This window comes from Aedes aegypti, chromosome 2 (genome assembly GCF_002204515.2).
Source record: "Aedes aegypti strain LVP_AGWG chromosome 2, AaegL5.0 Primary Assembly, whole genome shotgun sequence".
Lineage (NCBI taxonomy): Eukaryota > Metazoa > Arthropoda > Insecta > Diptera > Culicidae > Aedes > Aedes aegypti.
Window position 1 is genome coordinate 111,697,583 of NC_035108.1, and position 17,355 is coordinate 111,714,937.

A 17,355-nucleotide genomic window follows, 5' to 3' on the forward strand; every position below is an offset into this window, starting at 1 on the left:
TTATATTAGATAATTTACTGACCAACATACCCTCAAAATCCATACTTGCTCTGTGTTTGTCGCCTCGACTGCCGATTGGCTGACCACATGGCCTCCAATTCCTGCGCGTTGTCCTGCGCCTTCGACGCCAGATAGGTGATGTGCGACTTCCGTTTGCTGGTGCAGGTCCAATCCCCCGTAAGATGCCCGGTCGGAACGTATCCGGTGGCATCCTGCAACTTGCGCCGCATAAAGTCCTCCTTTGTGGGCACAATGTCCGCGGAGCTGATGTCGATGATGTTGACCTCTTCGAGACGGGCCCGCTTCGCTTTGTTGCCACCGATCAGCGAGGACAGGGCACGCTCGTTGGCCAGGTCTTCCGGATCTTCCGGCAATGGTGGGGGGAGCATCTGCTGCAGACCACTGGTTCCGGGCTGTTGCTGGTCCTGTTCTTCCGGTTCGTCGAATTTCTTGGCGGCCTCGGCCATTTTGGCAGCTCGTTTGGCCACCATGGCGTTTATCTCGTTCGAGCTGATTTCCGGCAGCTTCTCGTCCATGTTTAGCGAGAAGAAATCCAGCTTTTCGTCCTCATCGCTGGATTCGTCGTCATTTCCTGTCGTTTTGGCGGTATCTGCCTTCTTGGGGTGGAGTTTTTTGGAGGATTTCTGTCCGGGTTGAACGTTTCGCGGTCGGTTTGCCACTGAATCCGGGATGAGACGGTTCACGATAGGCTTTGCGGCGGGAGTGGGATCATTCTGGGCAGGGGTCGGAACAGTGAAAGCTGTTTCCGATTTTGGTTTGGGTAACATGCCGAGAAGCCCGGTGGCCCTTTGGGGAAGTTCCGCGCCGACTATCGGTTTGGCCTTAGGTTTGAAATCGTCCTCATCCTTGAAATCTTTCAGGGACGGTATGGTGATTTGTACTTTGCCATTTCTTACTTTTGACCGAGCATTGGCCAGGGAAGGCGGAGGTGGCAGTGGACTGGGTTTCACTTCCGGAATCGCCTTTTTACGCAGAAATTCATCATCTTCTTCCTCAACGTTCAGATCATTGGTGGTTATCTTTTTGGGAGCTGGCAACGGTAAGTGCGCCACGGATTCCTCTTCATCTTCTATAAGGTCATCCAGCTTGCTAACGGGATCCTTTTGGGCCGGAGCGACATCTGGAACTGAAACTTTGCTGGGTCCATTCTTTACAACTTTAACAGAAGCAACTGGCGATTCTTCAGCTTCGTCCTGATCCGAATCCTCCCCGCTGCTGTAATCGTACGCGACTAAGGACATTTTTTACGGGCTAATCACTATTATTTGCACACAAATTTTCAACTAAATCGCAGAAATATTGCTAAAACTGCGAGCGAACATCACATTCACCAAACAAAAACATCAATTTTTGACAGCTACTTGCTTCAAACGTAAACAGGCATCGGACAATTACACCGTCCACATTTTTTGGATTCCTGATATCGATGTCATTGCTACTGGTCCGATTCAAACGCTGAATGTTACCCACCGAATCAAAGTGTTGTTGTTTTGGAATTCGATCGCGCTCGAGTTTTTCGGAGATTCTCGACTGGAAAATGGTTACTAAACGATGGCGTATCAAAAAATAAGAAACATATTGGAGGTAAGTCGAGTTATCTTTGTTAAAAATGACTAATTAGCTCTCCGATAAGATGCCAATTGAGTTGAATCGTAACCGGCGGTAAAGTTTCAAAAACGATCGATGTATGTTAATGTCATTCAGACGGGTCATTTACAGCGAAGCTTCCCATTATGCGGATAAAGAACGTCCAAATTGGCTTGTTTAGGGGTATCCTGTTTTTTACATATTCTTATTCTACGTTAAAAACTGAGCCAGAATCCAAAGTTTCATAATTTTCCGTACCCTGGAACTATTTTTAAAACACGTTTGATTTTAGTATGGAAATCGCGTTTGAATCACCCCTCGGCAAATTTAACTTCGGGACGAGCTGTCATTATGTAAATTGAAATGTCATTGAGTCGACGGAATGAAATCTTTTATAATCATTTACTATATCAAAATTAAGGTATTGAAGCGCAATAAAATCGTGTTGCACTTAGAAAAATGTGCTCTTCCAATAAAGTTACAAATAACTATGGGTTTTTCATCACTAAACAACCCAATTAATCTTCGATTTGGTTCTTTTCTGTAGGACACCAACCACCGAATCGAAAAATTGCACGTGCCTTACGAAAATGAATTCCGGATGCAAATCAAGTATCTTCATGTGAAAGAAAAGGTAAGTGTATTTAGGTGACATTTTCTTCAGAAACGGATGCACTATAATATGGTAATTGGGTGGTTTAGGGTCATTCAGTAAATTACCACAGAGAAACAGACGTAACACTATTTTCATCGTACAGCAGAATAGCGCCCAATTATAATATTTGGTAGTTGGCCGATGGGCCAGTCGGGGCGCTCGCATCACTTTTGTTAGAGTTTGACGTTTGCTCACTACCGCCATCTAGTTCACGGTTGCCCAAATGAAGTATTTTTAGCATTGGGCGTAAATGTTCACGTGACTATGTGAGCGGTTCCATTTGAATTCGAATGTCGGTTTACTTTACGATGTAGGTAACGCAACCCTGGTTAGGTGGCCTATCGAAGACTCTTCACCAACCAAGAAAGGCAAAAGTAGAGCAAACGGATTGATTTTACGGCAACAGACCCGGCAAAGAATAAAGGACAACGATTGGAAAGTTGGATCTTGGAATGTGAGAACTTTGAATGAACCCGCGCGTGTTGGGCTCCTGGCTCGTGAACTGCGGAATGTCGGCGTGAACGGGGCAGCTATCCAGGAAATACGCTGGCCGAGAACCGGAGAACGCGAATTCCGAGCGGTGGACCCCATCGCCAACACTTCATTCAAGTACCACATCTACTACAGCGGTGGCGACAGAGCAGAACGTGGAGTTGGCTTCATAGTGATTGGGAAGCAGATGAAGCGAATTATTCGGTGGAAACCGGTAAGCGACCGAATCTGTGTGCTGAGAATGAAGGGCAAGTTCTTCAACTACAGCCTGATCAGCATATATGCGCCAACGAACGATAAGCCCGATGACATGAAGGATGAGTTCTATGAGAGCCTGGATAAGGCCTACGGAGAGTGCCCAAAACAAGATGTCAAGATAGTCATCGGCGACGCAAATGCGCAGATCGGGAAAGAAGATTTCTTCCGACCCGTCATTGGAACGGAAAGCCTTCATTCCGTTACCAATGATAATGGCCTGCGGCTAGTAACCTTCGCTGCTGCTAGAGGGATGGCAATCAGCAGTACATACTTCGCGCGAAATAATATCCGCAAACACACCTGGCGACACCCGAGTGGCGATGCCTGCTCCCAAATAGACCACGTGCTGGTTGATGGGCGACATTTCTCAGATGTCATTGATGTCAGGACCTTCCGAGGCCCTAATATCGACTCGGATCATTATCTCGTTGTAGCTAAAATTCGGGCGCGGTTATCCAGCGTCACGAGTTCCGCAACACACAGAACGCTACGCTTCAATATACAACGCTTGTCGACTGATGGGGTAGCTGCGCAGTACCGTCAGCAACTAGACGAGAAGTTGGGAAGAGCCAACGTTGTTGGAGACGTCGACAGCCTGTGGGACCCTATCCACGAAGCTGTGACAACAACGGCGCGAGAAGTGATCGGCACTGGTCAACGACGAAGACGGAACGACTGGTTCGATGAAGAGTGCCAGAGGGTGACAGACATGAAGAATGTCGCCAGAAGCCGTATGCTTGTGGCCGGTACCCGACAGAACAGAGAGCGGTACAGGGCAGCGAGAGCCGAAGAAAAGCGAATCCACTGCAGAAAGAAAAGGCAGCACGAAGAAAGTGTGGTAGCTGACGCACAATAAACATGAACCGGAATGATATGCGGAGATTTTATGCAACGGTCAATGGTGCGCGGCACAATACCGTACCAGTGCCCGCTATGTGCAATGACCGAGAAGGGAATTTGCTGACCGATAAAACGGCGGTGGCTGCCAGGTGGAAGGAGCACTTTCAGCAATTGTTGAACGGTGAGAATGGAAATGTAGCGAGGAACAGGATGAACATAGATGATGACGATCAAGCTGTGGACCCACCGACCATAGGAGAGGTTAAAAAGGCTATCAGCGAGCTGAAGAACTGTAAGGCTGCTGAGAAGGACGAGATCCCGGTCGAGCTTCTCAAGCACGGAAGCGAGCAGCTTTACCAGTCGATCCACCGAGTACTTCTGAAGGTATGGGAGGACGAAGAATTGCCCACCGGCTGGTTGGATGGCCTCATCCGCCCTATCTACAAGAAAGGGCACAGACTGGAGTGTGCCAATTACAGAGGAATTACCCCGCTGAATTCGGCGTACAAAATTCTGTCGCGCATCCTGTTTAACAGACTGAGACCGCTCGAGGAGTCCTTCGTCGGCGAATACCAAGCTGGTTTTCGTGAGGGCCGTTCGACAACGGACCAGATGCTTAGCTTGCGAATGATCCTAGACAAATTCCGGGAGTATAACTGGCAGACTCACCATCTGTTTATTGATTTCAAGGCGGCGTACGACTCAGTGAAAAGAAATGAGCTTTGGCAGATAATGTCTGAAAATGGTTTTCCGGCGAAACTAATTAGGCTGATACGTGCTACGCTGGATGGTTCGAAATCAAGTGTTCGGATCGCAGACGAGGTGTCAACCTCGTTCGTGACGTTAGACGGATTGAAGCAGGGAGGCGCACTTTCGAATTTACTGTTCAACATTGCACTTGAGGGTGCTATTAGGAGATCTGGCGTGCAAAGAAATGGCACTATTATCACAAGGTCGCACATGCTCCTTGGCTTTGCGGACGATATAGACCTGATTGGAATCGATCGCAGATCAGTGGAAGAGGCCTTCGTGCCTCTGAAGAGGGAGACAGCGAGGATAGGCCTGACCATCAATTCTACCAAGACCAAGTACATGGTTGCAGGTAGAGATAGAGTCAGGCATGGTGGTGTAAGTGCTGAAGTAGTGTTTGATGGGGATGTGTTTGAAGTTGTTGAAGATTTTTTTTACTTTGGAACACTTGTGACATGTGACAACGACGTTTCCCGCGAAGTGAAAAGACGTGTTGCGGCTGCGAATAGGGCCTTTTACGGACTACGTAACCAGCTTAGGTCCCGCAGCTTGCAAACCGAAACAAAATTCGCCCTGTATAAAACATTGATTCTTCCGGTGGTTCTCTACGGGCACGAAGCGTGGACGTTGAAAGAGTCAGACCGGAAAGCTCTCGGTGTTTTCGAGCGTAAAAGACTGCGGACAATACTCGGTGGGAAACTCGAAAATGGTGTGTGGCGCAGACGCATGAATCACGAGTTGTATCAAGTGTACAAAGATGCGAATATTATCAATCGTGTAAAATACGGCAGACTTCAGTGGGCTGGTCACTTAGTGCGAATGTCGGAAGAAAGAATTGCGAAAATAATATTCAGCAGGGAACCAGGTAGAGGTCGGCGGCTTCGGGGAAGACCACGAATACGCTGGATGTACGCAGTGGAAGAGGACCTGGCGACCCTAAACGTTCGGGGCAACTGGAGAAGTTTCGCCCAAGACCGACGAAGATGGAGCTCTACAATACGCCCGGCAATGGCGTGATGCTACGCTGTAGCCATCAAGGTATCAAGGTAGGTCGGTTTACCTTTGTATTTTTTTATTTGGCTGAAATTTGGCATATGCATGGCTTTCCTGCTTGGTACGACTGTGCGCAATCACACCGGAAAAAAGTTCAAGTTAAACAAAATCGTTTGCTCAAGATGCTTCTTGATTTAGGCCCTTTTCATCCGACTGACGAGGTACACCGACTTGCCGGCGTTGAGCGGATCGATGATTGGTTTCGGAGATTAATGCCTAAATTCCTGGACAGCTGTTCGTTATCTGTAAATCCTCTTTTACAAGAGATGGCCGCATAGATGTGATGTAATATTATATTTAAGCTTTTCTTTCTTCTGTCATTTTTCTAAGCAATTTCGAAGGTTTTTTTTGTTCTTTTCCTTCATTGTCGAAATAGTTGTTTGTCGTTCATTAACACAAAATGTGCTGTTTGTTCTATGTCATTGTAGTAAGAAAGTCCATATCTCGTTAGTTAAACTCTAAACACAAATTGTAATAGCTAAGGTAAAAATAAAAATATTTGAAATTAAAAAAAATGAAAAGTTGATGCATTAAAAATTATGTATTATATATGAATTTAATACTTGTTTTTTTTTCTGAGCTGTGGTGAAAATTTCAGGTCAATCGGATCTCTGAAAGCGGAAAGATCTTTAAACTTAAATGAATACGTACATTATTCAGTACAGTATTATTTTTTTTTTTGATTTTATTAACCTAAAAACCTATAGTAATCGAAAGAACAAAGTGAAGTTGCTAAATACGTTGCATATAGGCCAGAACATCATTACCAGATTGCATTCCAGTTTTAACAAGCCGTTATTGAGGAGTATGTTTTTCTCAATCAGAAATGGCAACATGGTCACTCGAGATAATAGTTCATTCAGGGTATTAGGACATTCGAGGTAATGTGTTTTTCGGACTAGTTGCATTCGGGATAATGTCCCAAAGCCCAACCTTTGAATTCAACGACTATTATAAATATTCCAAGAACATGTTGAAGGTCTTCGAATCTACAAGCGTAACCAGCGATAACTTTATTCAAAAGGCTTTTGAATAATACCCTCAGGAGTTCTAAAATAACATTGAATAGTTATTAAATTAAAAACTAAATATGTATAACAAAATACCTACTAAATGGAACTACCACAACTTTTCAGGACATCCTTCGCCAGTTCATTTTTGAACAAGAGTGGAACTTAGGTAGCTCGAAAGTACTGTCCATGTTACAGGAAGCGGGAATCGTTACTGCCTCCGAATATGTGCTTCGGTGAGTTCGCCAACTCAATGCCATCATTTCTAAGCAATTTTCACGTAACAGGCTTTCATCCAACTCCCTGCAGGCTACGCTCAAGCTCAGCGATTCAACAGGTGATGAACGATCTACTGGAGGTTGAACACATTCTTCTGGCCGATATCATTAGCAACGCACACTTGGGTAATACATATTCACTCAATCTTATTCCCATGAAACTCACGAAAGTGGAATAACCCTACCCACAGACACATCCTACTCTACGACCCTCCGGGAAGTTCTTCACGACAGTTTCAATTCCGTTCTGGACGACCTTATCGCCGAACCCAATGTAGTCCCGTGCAACTATCTGGAACAGCTGAAATCCCATCTACCCGAACCGGACCTGACTCGGCTACGTACCCAACACCTGCAACTGCTTCTTGGGAAGGAGAAACTTCATGCGTTATCCGAGGCCGTTGGTCTGCAAGAGCAGTGGAGAGCGGAATGCGAAGATCGCCGAAGTACCACATTAGGGCGAATAATGCTGGAAGTGGTACAAGACCAGGCCAACGCGATCGAAACGCTTTTCGCCTCGGCAAAAACGAAGAGTTTGTCCTGGAAGTACTATCTCGCCCTGCTGCACCTGGTGGCAGTTGCAATCGAGGGCGATAAGGTTGAAATTGTTCGCGTGAAAGGCATTTTGAAGGACCTGTTCAATCGAGTGGTAGATGCCGGAGACTTTGAAACCTTCATGATCCTGATGGTGAGCGCTAGGGAGATTTGCATGTCCAATGAAAACGTTTTGGGGAACTATTCCGGTTGGTATAAGGCTACGATAGGTGAAATGAGTTACCGAATCAAGAAGGAGCAGTTTGTGCATGTGGTGGAACTAATGACAAGATTGATCGGCCTGGAAAAGGATCCGGAAGTGCTTAAGGTGCACATCAACATCTCGGTGAGTACTCCTCCAAAGTGTATGGAGTTGATTGTGAACTACAAACAACTATGCAGAGCCCATCTAGCTAAACTGCTCAATGAAAGGACACGCGACAATGTGAGCATGGATTGTGAAACGTCCATTGTCATCGATGATGATTAAAAACCATTGATAGCTTTATAAGCCCTGTATTATTTACCTTCTCAGTCCACCATTATCCATTAAATGACCATATCAATTCCCACCCCCATCGAAGAGCCCTACCTACGCTGGAGCATTCTCTCGCCGTTTACTGCCGGCCAGAGGCCTTTCCCGTTCGTCCCAAATCGTAACTCCATCGCAGGCGCATATCTTCTTGTAGTTTTCGAAAATGCCAGCCGATCTCGCTATGATTCCGCATGATAACCTTCGGTCCCCTTCCGCTTCCGTTATGACCACCGATCTTCCTATGAGGTCCCACACTGCCAGCCGGTCGTTCACGAACCGAATCGTTGCCCTTCCGGTCTCGTCCGATTGTATATCATTGGAGTCGTAAACCTCACCCACCGAGGCACATCCTTCCGATATGTCGCCACACTCGTGCACGTTCAGCTTGTAGGGCCGCGCTTCCTGCAGCCCATCGATCACTCCGTCCACAACGGCTCCCTTCTCGTTAGTCGACAGAGCACAGAACCGAACTACGCCTCGTACCTTGCTCAGCTCGTTGCCGTGGTCTACCATCGCAACGGCGGATTGACCTGCAATTAGCATACTCGTTTAGATTGTAAGACCTACCACGGTTATTATCAGATAAAAGTCTCCTGTCTCCATCAAATCTGTGCTCACCAGTTTTTTTCTATGGGTAAGTTCCATGTCTAGGAAAAAATGCAGGGTCCATTTTGAACTTACGCCCATTATTCCATTTCCATTGATAGGTAATGCAGTATCGATTTGTGTATCGTTTTTGTTTTGATTCATCAGATGGGAAAATCTAATTAAAAGGTCTCGCTATCTACACTTTTCGTGGAGACTTACTTCTCAGTGAAGGCGGAGCCGCTTATCAATCAATCAATTTGATTTATGAGGAATTAAATCGGTAGTACTGATATTTGACTATGCAACGAAAATCTAGATCCATCCTTTTTTCGCTTTTGGGTCAGTCAATTCAATATGTTCAATGCTGAAATTAATTTAACTTCAAGAATTTAAAACTGTTTACTAAGAAGTAAATATGTGTGTAAAATACCTCTAACGAAAGTGGACAACACATCATAATGAAGTGAATCAGTTAGAGAAATTATTGAATAATTGAAATATCAATTTCTGCACCGGTCTAATCTGGATGCTGATAATGGACCACTATAACGCGAAGGAAAGAATGAGCAATAATAGATTGTATGCCGACCGGTTGGACAATACCTTTGCTTTTTGTTCATACATGACATGCGTACTGCATGAGCGTAAACGAAAGAGCGTGGATATCCCAAGCATTGACAATGCACGAATTTTACTGCATATCAGCAATATTGATGCAACATTGCTTTTATTCGACACATTTCAAGAGCTGTCAGGCAATAAAGCATTAAGGACATATAGGAAGGAATCCCTGTCATGGCAGTGAAAATGGCTTCCTCACATATACAAACACATTTCTGGAAGTCCACATTATTTCTCAAAATATTTCACTTACCTACACTAAGTTCACTCCAAAATTGCTAACGAAATATCAGAAGACTATTACCTTACGATTTCCGAAGTTTTAACACTTGTAGCTGGTGGAAATTTCAAAAACCGTGCTAATTTTCAACACGGGCGTTTAACTTTGCTACATTGTTTACACTTATCCGCCTGCGAACGAAGAACACTTTTCACCAAGTTTTACCACTTTCGCTAAACGTAGAACCTCCAACACAGTTTACTTTCACTACTCGTTAATAAAAGAACGATTACTGGTTGATTTCTGATGAAAACAACTTAAAATTTCACCAAACCGTGCTAAAAACAATCACTTGATCACAGCATTTCGCTTTTTTTATTTTTCTAATTTTACGTCGGCTGCTCGCTTGCAGGGCTCTCAGATACGTTGATGGTTACGTACGACATCAAGCAATCTGATTTAGTCGAAGGGGAAAAGACTCAAATTGAAGTAGCGATTACTGGCAACAACGTCTTATCAATTATAATTTCACTATTACCAACAAATAGGAGAATATTTTTTGTGTACCACTACTTTTATATAGTTATTAGTGGATTCAAAGGAGTTTCACCTTAACGCTACATTACGAATGTATCAATGCACTAATATCACTTTATGAATTGCTTTATTACTTTATCGACTTTATTGCATTAGTTCAACTCAGGGACGAAAATACTCAATCTACCCTCGCCTACATTGATACTTGCTGGGTAGAATCTTCGTTGATTTTTATTTGTTTCATTCTCACCTTGACAACACAACAAAGATTGGCAAAGCGCTTGCGCAAGATTGTCAGTTTCCTTTGAACCTGCTGCTACTCAACCGCTTTTTGATAATCGGAAACAAAAAATGATATTCATTTTAGCCAGCTTGACTTTTTTACATTCCGCTTCGGGAAGTTGTCATTTTTGCACGAGTTACACTTAAGACACGTCAATATAATCGATTCCGTGCATCGGATCGTTAATTACCCGTATAGCAGCATATTTTTTAATTAATATGAACCTCATTGATAATCATTTTTTTAAAACTGATACTCTTCTGCTTCTGATAATCAAAAACACCAACGACATACGGGCATCGTTGTTTGTTTTGCACATCTACTTTTGTGCTATCTTCATTGGTACAATCATATTGGTGGTGGTGCGGTTACTTTGATGGTGGCATAAATGTCAGTGAATTGAGTATAGTGAGCATGATTTTTTTCGTCCCTGAGTTCAACTGTATAAGGGCCTTTTTCCACTTTTAATTTACTTTAATGACAGGCTTGCGGCAATGCAGCTGCTTTATATAAGCAATGATATAATGCTCCATGGCTACTTGAGTAAGTTGGGAGCTTGTGATAATTTGCATATATAGTTTTATCTATTGTTATCACTCCATGTATTGTAAATATGACACTGACCAAATTGAACTGAATAAATTGTCTTTTGGATATCGATCTAAAGAATACGTTATTAAGGTATTTTAAAATTGATGTCAACCTCAACAGGTTATATTCCTAGGAGATTAATTTAATCATTGAATAAATCTAGGAAGGTAAGAATACCGAATAGATTGTTTTTATATTGGTGAAGACCATTAGTTGACTCCACCGGAATTCACGAGATCATTTGAAGAGTGATCTGGAACTGTTTGAATTTTGATTTTAAATTGTTATATTGCCGCGCGTGTGGGACACGCGACGTGTGACTCGTTCCGACATAACTGTCATGTATGGCGCTGCATTCTTACGATGTTTATGAACACAGCGCACAATAATAATTACGGGTTCAGCGAAGTCGGTCAGCGACAGCGAGTGGTAATGATACCAACCTTCCAGGGAGTAGTCGGTAAGGACTATTCCTTTTGGAAGGTGAGAGTAACTCACTACCTAAAACAACATGGTCTTCAGCACTGTTTGGAACGCATACCACCTATGGAAGAGTATGCTGACAACCCAGAAGGCACCACGACAGAGGAAGCAGCGCGGTGCGGCCTGAAGGAAGACGACGAAGTGGGCAACATTTTCTGGACATCCCTGGACAACGACGCTATGGCTCACGTGCTGGAGTGTGTTTACACCAAACAAATCCTGGACCGCCTGGACTCATTGTATCTGGGTCATGGGCGACTGGCACTATTTTCTATCAGGCGCAAGCTGTACAATCTTCGTACGGCTGGCTATAGATCACTAATGGAGTTGTTCTTGGCCCACAAGAGGCTCATCTAGGAGTTAGAACGAGCTGGTAAAGCTGTGTCAGCTAGCGAAAAAAATGAACACCATGCTAGTTGTCATACCAGACCATCATCAAAGCATTTTGGATGCAATTGCGGTGATGAGGCAGGGTGGCTTGGCAACAAAGTCTCTGTCTGAAATCCGTAGCCTTTTCCTGGATGCCGAAAATAAGAAGGAGGAACATCACGATCTGGAACCATCCAACGTGGCAATGGCTGGCGGCAACCGAAACATGCCGAAGAAAAAAAAAAGAAGGCTACGAGGACGTGTTATGAGTACGGCAAACCAGGTCACACGAAACAGTACTGTTACCGTCTGTTGAACAGAGAAGTGTCGGAGAATAGACATGCTTCTGCGAGGGAATGTATCCCAGTAGAACGCGTCAACATTGCGTTAGTGTTTCTGAGAGGGAATACGTCCCAGTTTAACACGAACGTAAAACGTTCAATGTTTAGTCTATAGATTCTGATTAGAAAATTGTTCCAGCAGAATATAGACGGGAGAAATTCGAATCCGAGCATGGTTTGATGCTGGTTCTGAGTGGGAACGTGTCCCAGGAGAATAAAAAAACGGCGGATAGGAAATAGGAAAGTGCGCCTAATCGTGGATTCTGGTGCAAGTGAACATATGGTTTGTGACAAATCGATCATGGAGAATGTGACAAGGATGCCGGATGAGGAAAATAAGGTTATTTCGGCCGCTTCAGCGTCGAAGTCACTTATCATATAAGAAAACATGGCTGCCAAATGGAAGCAATAGTGGTTTCTGCGCTCGTGTACATACACGTTACATGCCACCAACACTACTTAAAGAGTGCTGGTTGAAAATATAAACTGATCTGATCTGATATTCCTCTGGACAATTTGAATTCAAGAGATTCTTCAGATGTGTTAGAAGTCCACATCGTATTGCCAATGTCGAAGCCAGCGCGACAAGAAATGTTTGAAGGACCCAGAAATTGTCAAATTGACATTTTATCGCGAACTACTTCATGCTGAGCTTTTCTACACTCTCGACGAAATATAATCATATTTATTAAAATTGAACTTCAACTTCACTTGTTCAGAATAATTACTGAAATGAACAATAACCTACCCACTTATAACTATTCCCTAGAACACCAAATTTTGATTCCAAAGAGTTTGAGGAACAAGATGTTGAAGAAGATTCACCGGAATCCAAGGCCACACCGGAATCCAAGGCTGCATTTGTCGTTGTTCTGGGTTGGAGTGACAACGGAGATAGCAAGTATGACAGAGTAATGTGCCATCTGTGAGAAGCATCAGAGATCCAACGTCAAACATGAACTGATCAGTAACGAAATTCTTACGCTGCCGTTTGAGATCGTGTCGTCAGATTTGTTTCATTTTTGTGGCAAAGAGTACTTGCTCATAGCTGACAGCTATTCAGGATTTTTTGATTTCGCTCAGCTAAGGGAAGCAACAGCGAGAGTAGTCATTGAGCAGCTGAAAAGCTGGTTTGCAACACATGACATTCCAAGAGTGTTGTATACCGATAATGGGCCGCAATATTTAGCCAATGAGTTTGCCACGTTTAGCCGAGTTTGGTCGTTCGATAATGTAACTTCCAGCCCACATGTCCCTAAAAGTAACGGATTTGCAGAAAAAAATGTGCGAACTGCAAAAAAACTGCTTAATTAGAAGCCTTCCATTCCTATGTGATAAAGCCAGGATTCCGGTTATTCGGATATTCGGTCAAGATTTCTTAAGGATTTCAGCAAGGAATTTCTTAAAGAATACTTTAAAAATTACCACAGATATTAAGAGGAATTCCTTCAAAATATTTATCCACAAATATGCCTGTCTAGCGATTTTTCAAGGAAATTTTAAAAAAATCACGGATTTCTGAAAGAAAATCCGGGAAACATTTCTAAAGTAATATCTAATGAATGTCTGTAGAAATAAACTAGTGCAAGCCTCTCCGTATAAAAAAATGTAGATAAATTTGTAAGATAACTATTTTGAAAATAGTCTGGATCATACTTTGTAGAATCTTTGGATAATATCCTGTAGAATTTTCTGAAAAATAATACTTGAGAAACATCGTACATTCCTGAGAAAATTGATTGATGGAGGATTTTCTGGACGATTCTCCTATTCCTTTGTATTTGTGAAGTTGTGTCATTAAGAGAAAGAAACTCCAAAATGGACCAACGATGTTTTTTTTTTTCGGTTCATCCGGAAATATAACTTTGCCATAGAAAACGACTGTAGATTTTTTTCTTCTTCATAATTGTCTAGGGAGCACCGTGTCAAACTAGAGAACAGACTTACCTCCGAAACCTGACAGCACCGCTCGCCTTCCGGTGTTCTCAATCAGCCGGTGCACATCAATCCAGGGCAGCGCCGTCTCCACCAGAACGCTACCCTTGTCCACGTCTATGTCCACCTTGCCAACGCCTTCCAGGGCAGCTCGCACCTTATCGGCGCATTTGGTTCCGGATATCTGCACGGCAAACTCTATCTGAAATTGAGGCGATTTAAAGTGGTGCCTTGCCGGTGATTTATTCGTATAAAACAACTTATTTCACTTACCTTTATACTTTCTCGGTCGGTCATTTTCTGCTGTTTGAATATCAGATGCTTAAGAAAGTCAAAGAACATGAAATAAGATTCAAATTTCACTGGAAAGCCTAAAAGTGGCGATCGATTTGCTGATTCACTGCGCCACAATATTTTTGTTCTTATCACTAGCGGTAAACAAACCGTCATTACACCCATTACACCGTCTCAGAATTACCCACAGGCGCGTTTTAAATTGGTCAGTGTTGCCAGAAACATCCTTGAGCACACATTTTGAATCGTTGTAATTTTTTAGTACAATGGTCTAATCCACTGGTGTACTAAACCAACTCGGTCGAAGAATTTTGACACTAGAGCGGGTCCGGATCACGTGCATGCATGGGAATCAAACGGGAGCGTGCCCCGCTCAAGTGTCACAATTCTCAGACCGAGTAAATTTAGTACACCGGTGGATTAGACTAGTGATCCTTTATAGAGAGATAAGCGGAAGTAAAATGGAATGATTTGGCAACTGACCAGCAGTGCTGATTTTGTTCGGCAACGAGAAAAATATTGTAACACGTACATGACTTCCTCATTGCTAAAAAGTGTATTTTGTTTCGTTATAGATCTTTGAGATACATATCCAAACTAGTAAACAGCCGAAAAAATCAGTAACTAAAAATCGCATTGACAAAAATTTAAAAAGAAAAATATTTCATTTTTTTGCTTCATGTAAAATTACTTTTACCGAAATAATTTCAAGCTGATTACATTACTCTTCAAGAAAAGTTCAAAACAAACATAACACATGTTCGTTTGGCTCACATTTTGACAGCTCTCGCTGCTCGATTGGCTCACACTTTGACAGAAATGTCAGCTTCCGCGAATCTCTCTTATAAAGGATTACTAGATTAGACCATAATAAGAATTATTCTCGGGTGGTAAATGACTGGACAATGCGTACCATTGGTACTTCGCGTACCTGCAGGTATAAAATAGACCCCATTTGTGGTCCTTAGCCTCTTGTCCAGTAACTCCTATCCCTACCTCCCCGTGGTGCCGCCTGGGATACGAGTAACCGTAGGGAAGATCGGGTAACCAACCCTGGTGGAACCTTGGTCGTATGCTGACAGGGAAGGGGGGCTCCTCTCTTCTGAGGGTGTAGCTTATCAGAGCGTCTGTTCTCCATGTTAGGGGCGGCTCAAAACAGCGTCTGTTCTCCATGTTAGGAGCGGCTGATCATCGTCCTAGTGCCAGCGTGGGACTCTAAACAGTGCTGTGCACGATGATCCTCCGGCGAGACAGGGGGTTGGTGCAGGCCTTACAAGCCAGCCGTAAAAATCATCAGTACAGGAAGCATACAATGTAAATTCGGACCAGAACAATCGGCATAGACCCAGGCATCGAAAACGGACTAACGATTGGAAACTCGGATCATGGAACTGTAAGTCTCTCAATTTCTTGGGAAGTACCCGCATTCTTTCCGAATTATTGAGGGTCCGCAAGTTCGACATCGTAGCGCTGCAGGAGGTTTGCTGGAAAGGGTCGACGGTACATACGTATAGGGATGGTTATACCATCTACCAGAGCTGCGGCAATAGACATGAGCTGGGCACAGCTTTTATCGTGATGGGCGAAATGCAGAGGCGCGTGATTGGGTGGTGGCCAATCGACAACAGAATGTGCAAGTTGAGGATCAAAGGCCGTTTCTTCAATATCAGCATAATCAACGTGCACAGCCCTCACCTAGCAAGTGACGATGACGATAAGGACGCTTTCTACGCGCAGCTGGAACGTGAATACGACGGCTGCCCAAGCCATGATGTCAAAATCGTTATCGGAGATCTCAATGCTCAGGTTGGCCAGGAGGAGGAATTTAGACCGATTATAGGGAAGTTCAGCGCTCACCAGCTTACGAACGAAAACGGTCTTAGACTGATTGATTTCGCCGCCTCCAAAAACATGGCCATACGTAGTACCTACTTCCAGCACAGCCTCCCGTATCGGTACACCTGGAGATCACCCCAACTGACTGAATCGCAAATCGACCACGTTTTGATTGATGGAAGGCACTTCTCGGACATTATCGACGTCAGAACCTATCGCGGCGCAAACATCGATTCGGACCACTACCTTGTGACGGTTAAAGTGCGCCAACGACTTTCCGTTGTGAACAACATTTGGTACCGACGCCCGCCCCGGTACAATCTGGAGCGACTCAAGCAACCCGAAGTCGCAACTGAATACGCGCAAAGCCTTGAGGCAGCGTTGCCGGAAGAGGGAGAGCTCACCGAAGCCCCTCTTGAGGACTGCTGGAGTAGTCTCAAAGCAGCCATAAACAACGCAGCGGAAGGTGCCATTGGGTTCGTGGAAGCAAATCGACGGAACGGTTGGTTCGACGACGAGTGTCAGACGGTTTTGGACGAGAAGAATGCAGCGCGGGCGATGATGCTGCAGCAAGGCACCCGTCAAAACGTGGAACGATACAAACAGAAGCGAAGACAGCAAACCCATCTATTCCGGGATAAAAAGCGCCGCCTGGAAGAGTTGGAGTGCGAAGAGATGGAGCAGTTGTATCGTTCTCAAGAAACACGTAAGTTCTACAAGAAACTAAATGCATCCCGCAAAGGCTTTGTGCCGCGAGCCGAAATGTGCCGGGATAAGGATGGTGGTATCTTGACGGACGAACGTGAGGTGATTGAAAGGTGGAAGCAGCACTACGATGAACACCTAAACGGCGCAGAGGAGGAAGATCAAGACAGCAGGAGGAATGGCTTCATCAGTACGGCGGATGAGGGAGACGTGCCAACTCCCACAATAGGTGAAGTTAAGGATGCTATCAAACAGCTCAAGAACAACAAAGCAGCTGGAAAGGATGGTATTGGAGCGGAACTTATTAAAATGGGCCCGGACAGGTTGGCCACTTGTCTGCACCGATTGATAGCCAGGATCTGGGATACAGAACAGCTACCGGAGGAGTGGAAGGAGGGAATAATATACCCAATATACAAAAAGGGTGACAAGTTAGAATGTGAGAACTATCGAGCGATCACCATTCTTAATGCAGCCTATAAAGTGCTTTCCCAGATCATCTTCCGCCGTCTATCGCCACTGGCAAGCAGATTTGTTGG

The 17,355-nt window shown here is 44.2% G+C and overlaps 3 protein-coding genes across 3 annotated transcripts; 1 reads left to right on the top strand and 2 right to left on the bottom strand.

Annotated features, from left to right (window-relative positions):
• LOC5571962 (proline-rich protein PRCC) lies at nucleotides 1-1,368 on the bottom strand. Its single transcript, XM_001660015.2, has one exon. The coding sequence runs from the start codon at nucleotides 1,260-1,262 to the stop codon at nucleotides 33-35; it is 1,230 nt and encodes a 409-aa protein (XP_001660065.2). The 5' UTR covers nucleotides 1,263-1,368; the 3' UTR covers nucleotides 1-32.
• A 100-nt stretch (nucleotides 1,369-1,468) lies between these two features.
• LOC5571963 lies at nucleotides 1,469-7,986 on the top strand. Its single transcript, XM_021841971.1, has 5 exons — nucleotides 1,469-1,605; nucleotides 2,156-2,242; nucleotides 6,793-6,902; nucleotides 6,976-7,070; nucleotides 7,136-7,986. Exons 1-5 carry the CDS (start codon nucleotides 1,573-1,575, stop codon nucleotides 7,966-7,968), a joined length of 1,158 nt encoding a protein of 385 aa, XP_021697663.1. The 5' UTR covers nucleotides 1,469-1,572; the 3' UTR covers nucleotides 7,969-7,986.
• On the bottom strand, nucleotides 7,979-14,426 carry LOC5576166 (copper chaperone for superoxide dismutase). The gene is made up of 3 exons (XM_001662468.2): nucleotides 14,255-14,426; nucleotides 13,994-14,183; nucleotides 7,979-8,543 (listed from the first exon to the last, which is right to left on the bottom strand). The coding sequence occupies exons 1-3, from the start codon at nucleotides 14,321-14,323 to the stop codon at nucleotides 8,071-8,073; spliced, it is 732 nt and encodes a 243-aa protein (XP_001662518.1). The 5' UTR covers nucleotides 14,324-14,426; the 3' UTR covers nucleotides 7,979-8,070.
• Nucleotides 14,427-17,355: the final 2,929 nt, after the last annotated feature.

What these genes read in the sequence shown, in the direction of transcription:
- LOC5571962 (XM_001660015.2), bottom strand. Translation starts at nt 1,262, where the DNA reads ATGTCCTTAGTCGCGTACGATTACAGCAGCGGGGAGGATTCGGATCAG.
- LOC5571963 (XM_021841971.1), top strand. Translation starts at nt 1,573, where the DNA reads ATGGCGTATCAAAAAATAAGAAACATATTGGAG. An exon ending in ATCTTCATGTGAAAGAAAAG is followed by an intron (nt 2,243 to 6,792) that starts GTAAGTGTATTT and finishes ACAACTTTTCAG; the next exon opens with GACATCCTTCGCCAGTTCAT. An exon ending in GCCTCCGAATATGTGCTTCG is followed by an intron (nt 6,903 to 6,975) that starts GTGAGTTCGCCA and finishes AACTCCCTGCAG; the next exon opens with GCTACGCTCAAGCTCAGCGA.
- LOC5576166 (XM_001662468.2), bottom strand. Translation starts at nt 14,323, where the DNA reads ATGTTCTTTGACTTTCTTAAGCATCTGATATTCAAACAGCAGAAAATG. An exon ending in CCGACCGAGAAAGTATAAAG is followed by an intron (nt 14,184 to 14,254) that starts GTAAGTGAAATA and finishes CCTCAATTTCAG; the next exon opens with ATAGAGTTTGCCGTGCAGAT. An exon ending in GGTGCTGTCAGGTTTCGGAG is followed by an intron (nt 8,544 to 13,993) that starts GTAAGTCTGTTC and finishes TGCTAATTGCAG; the next exon opens with GTCAATCCGCCGTTGCGATG.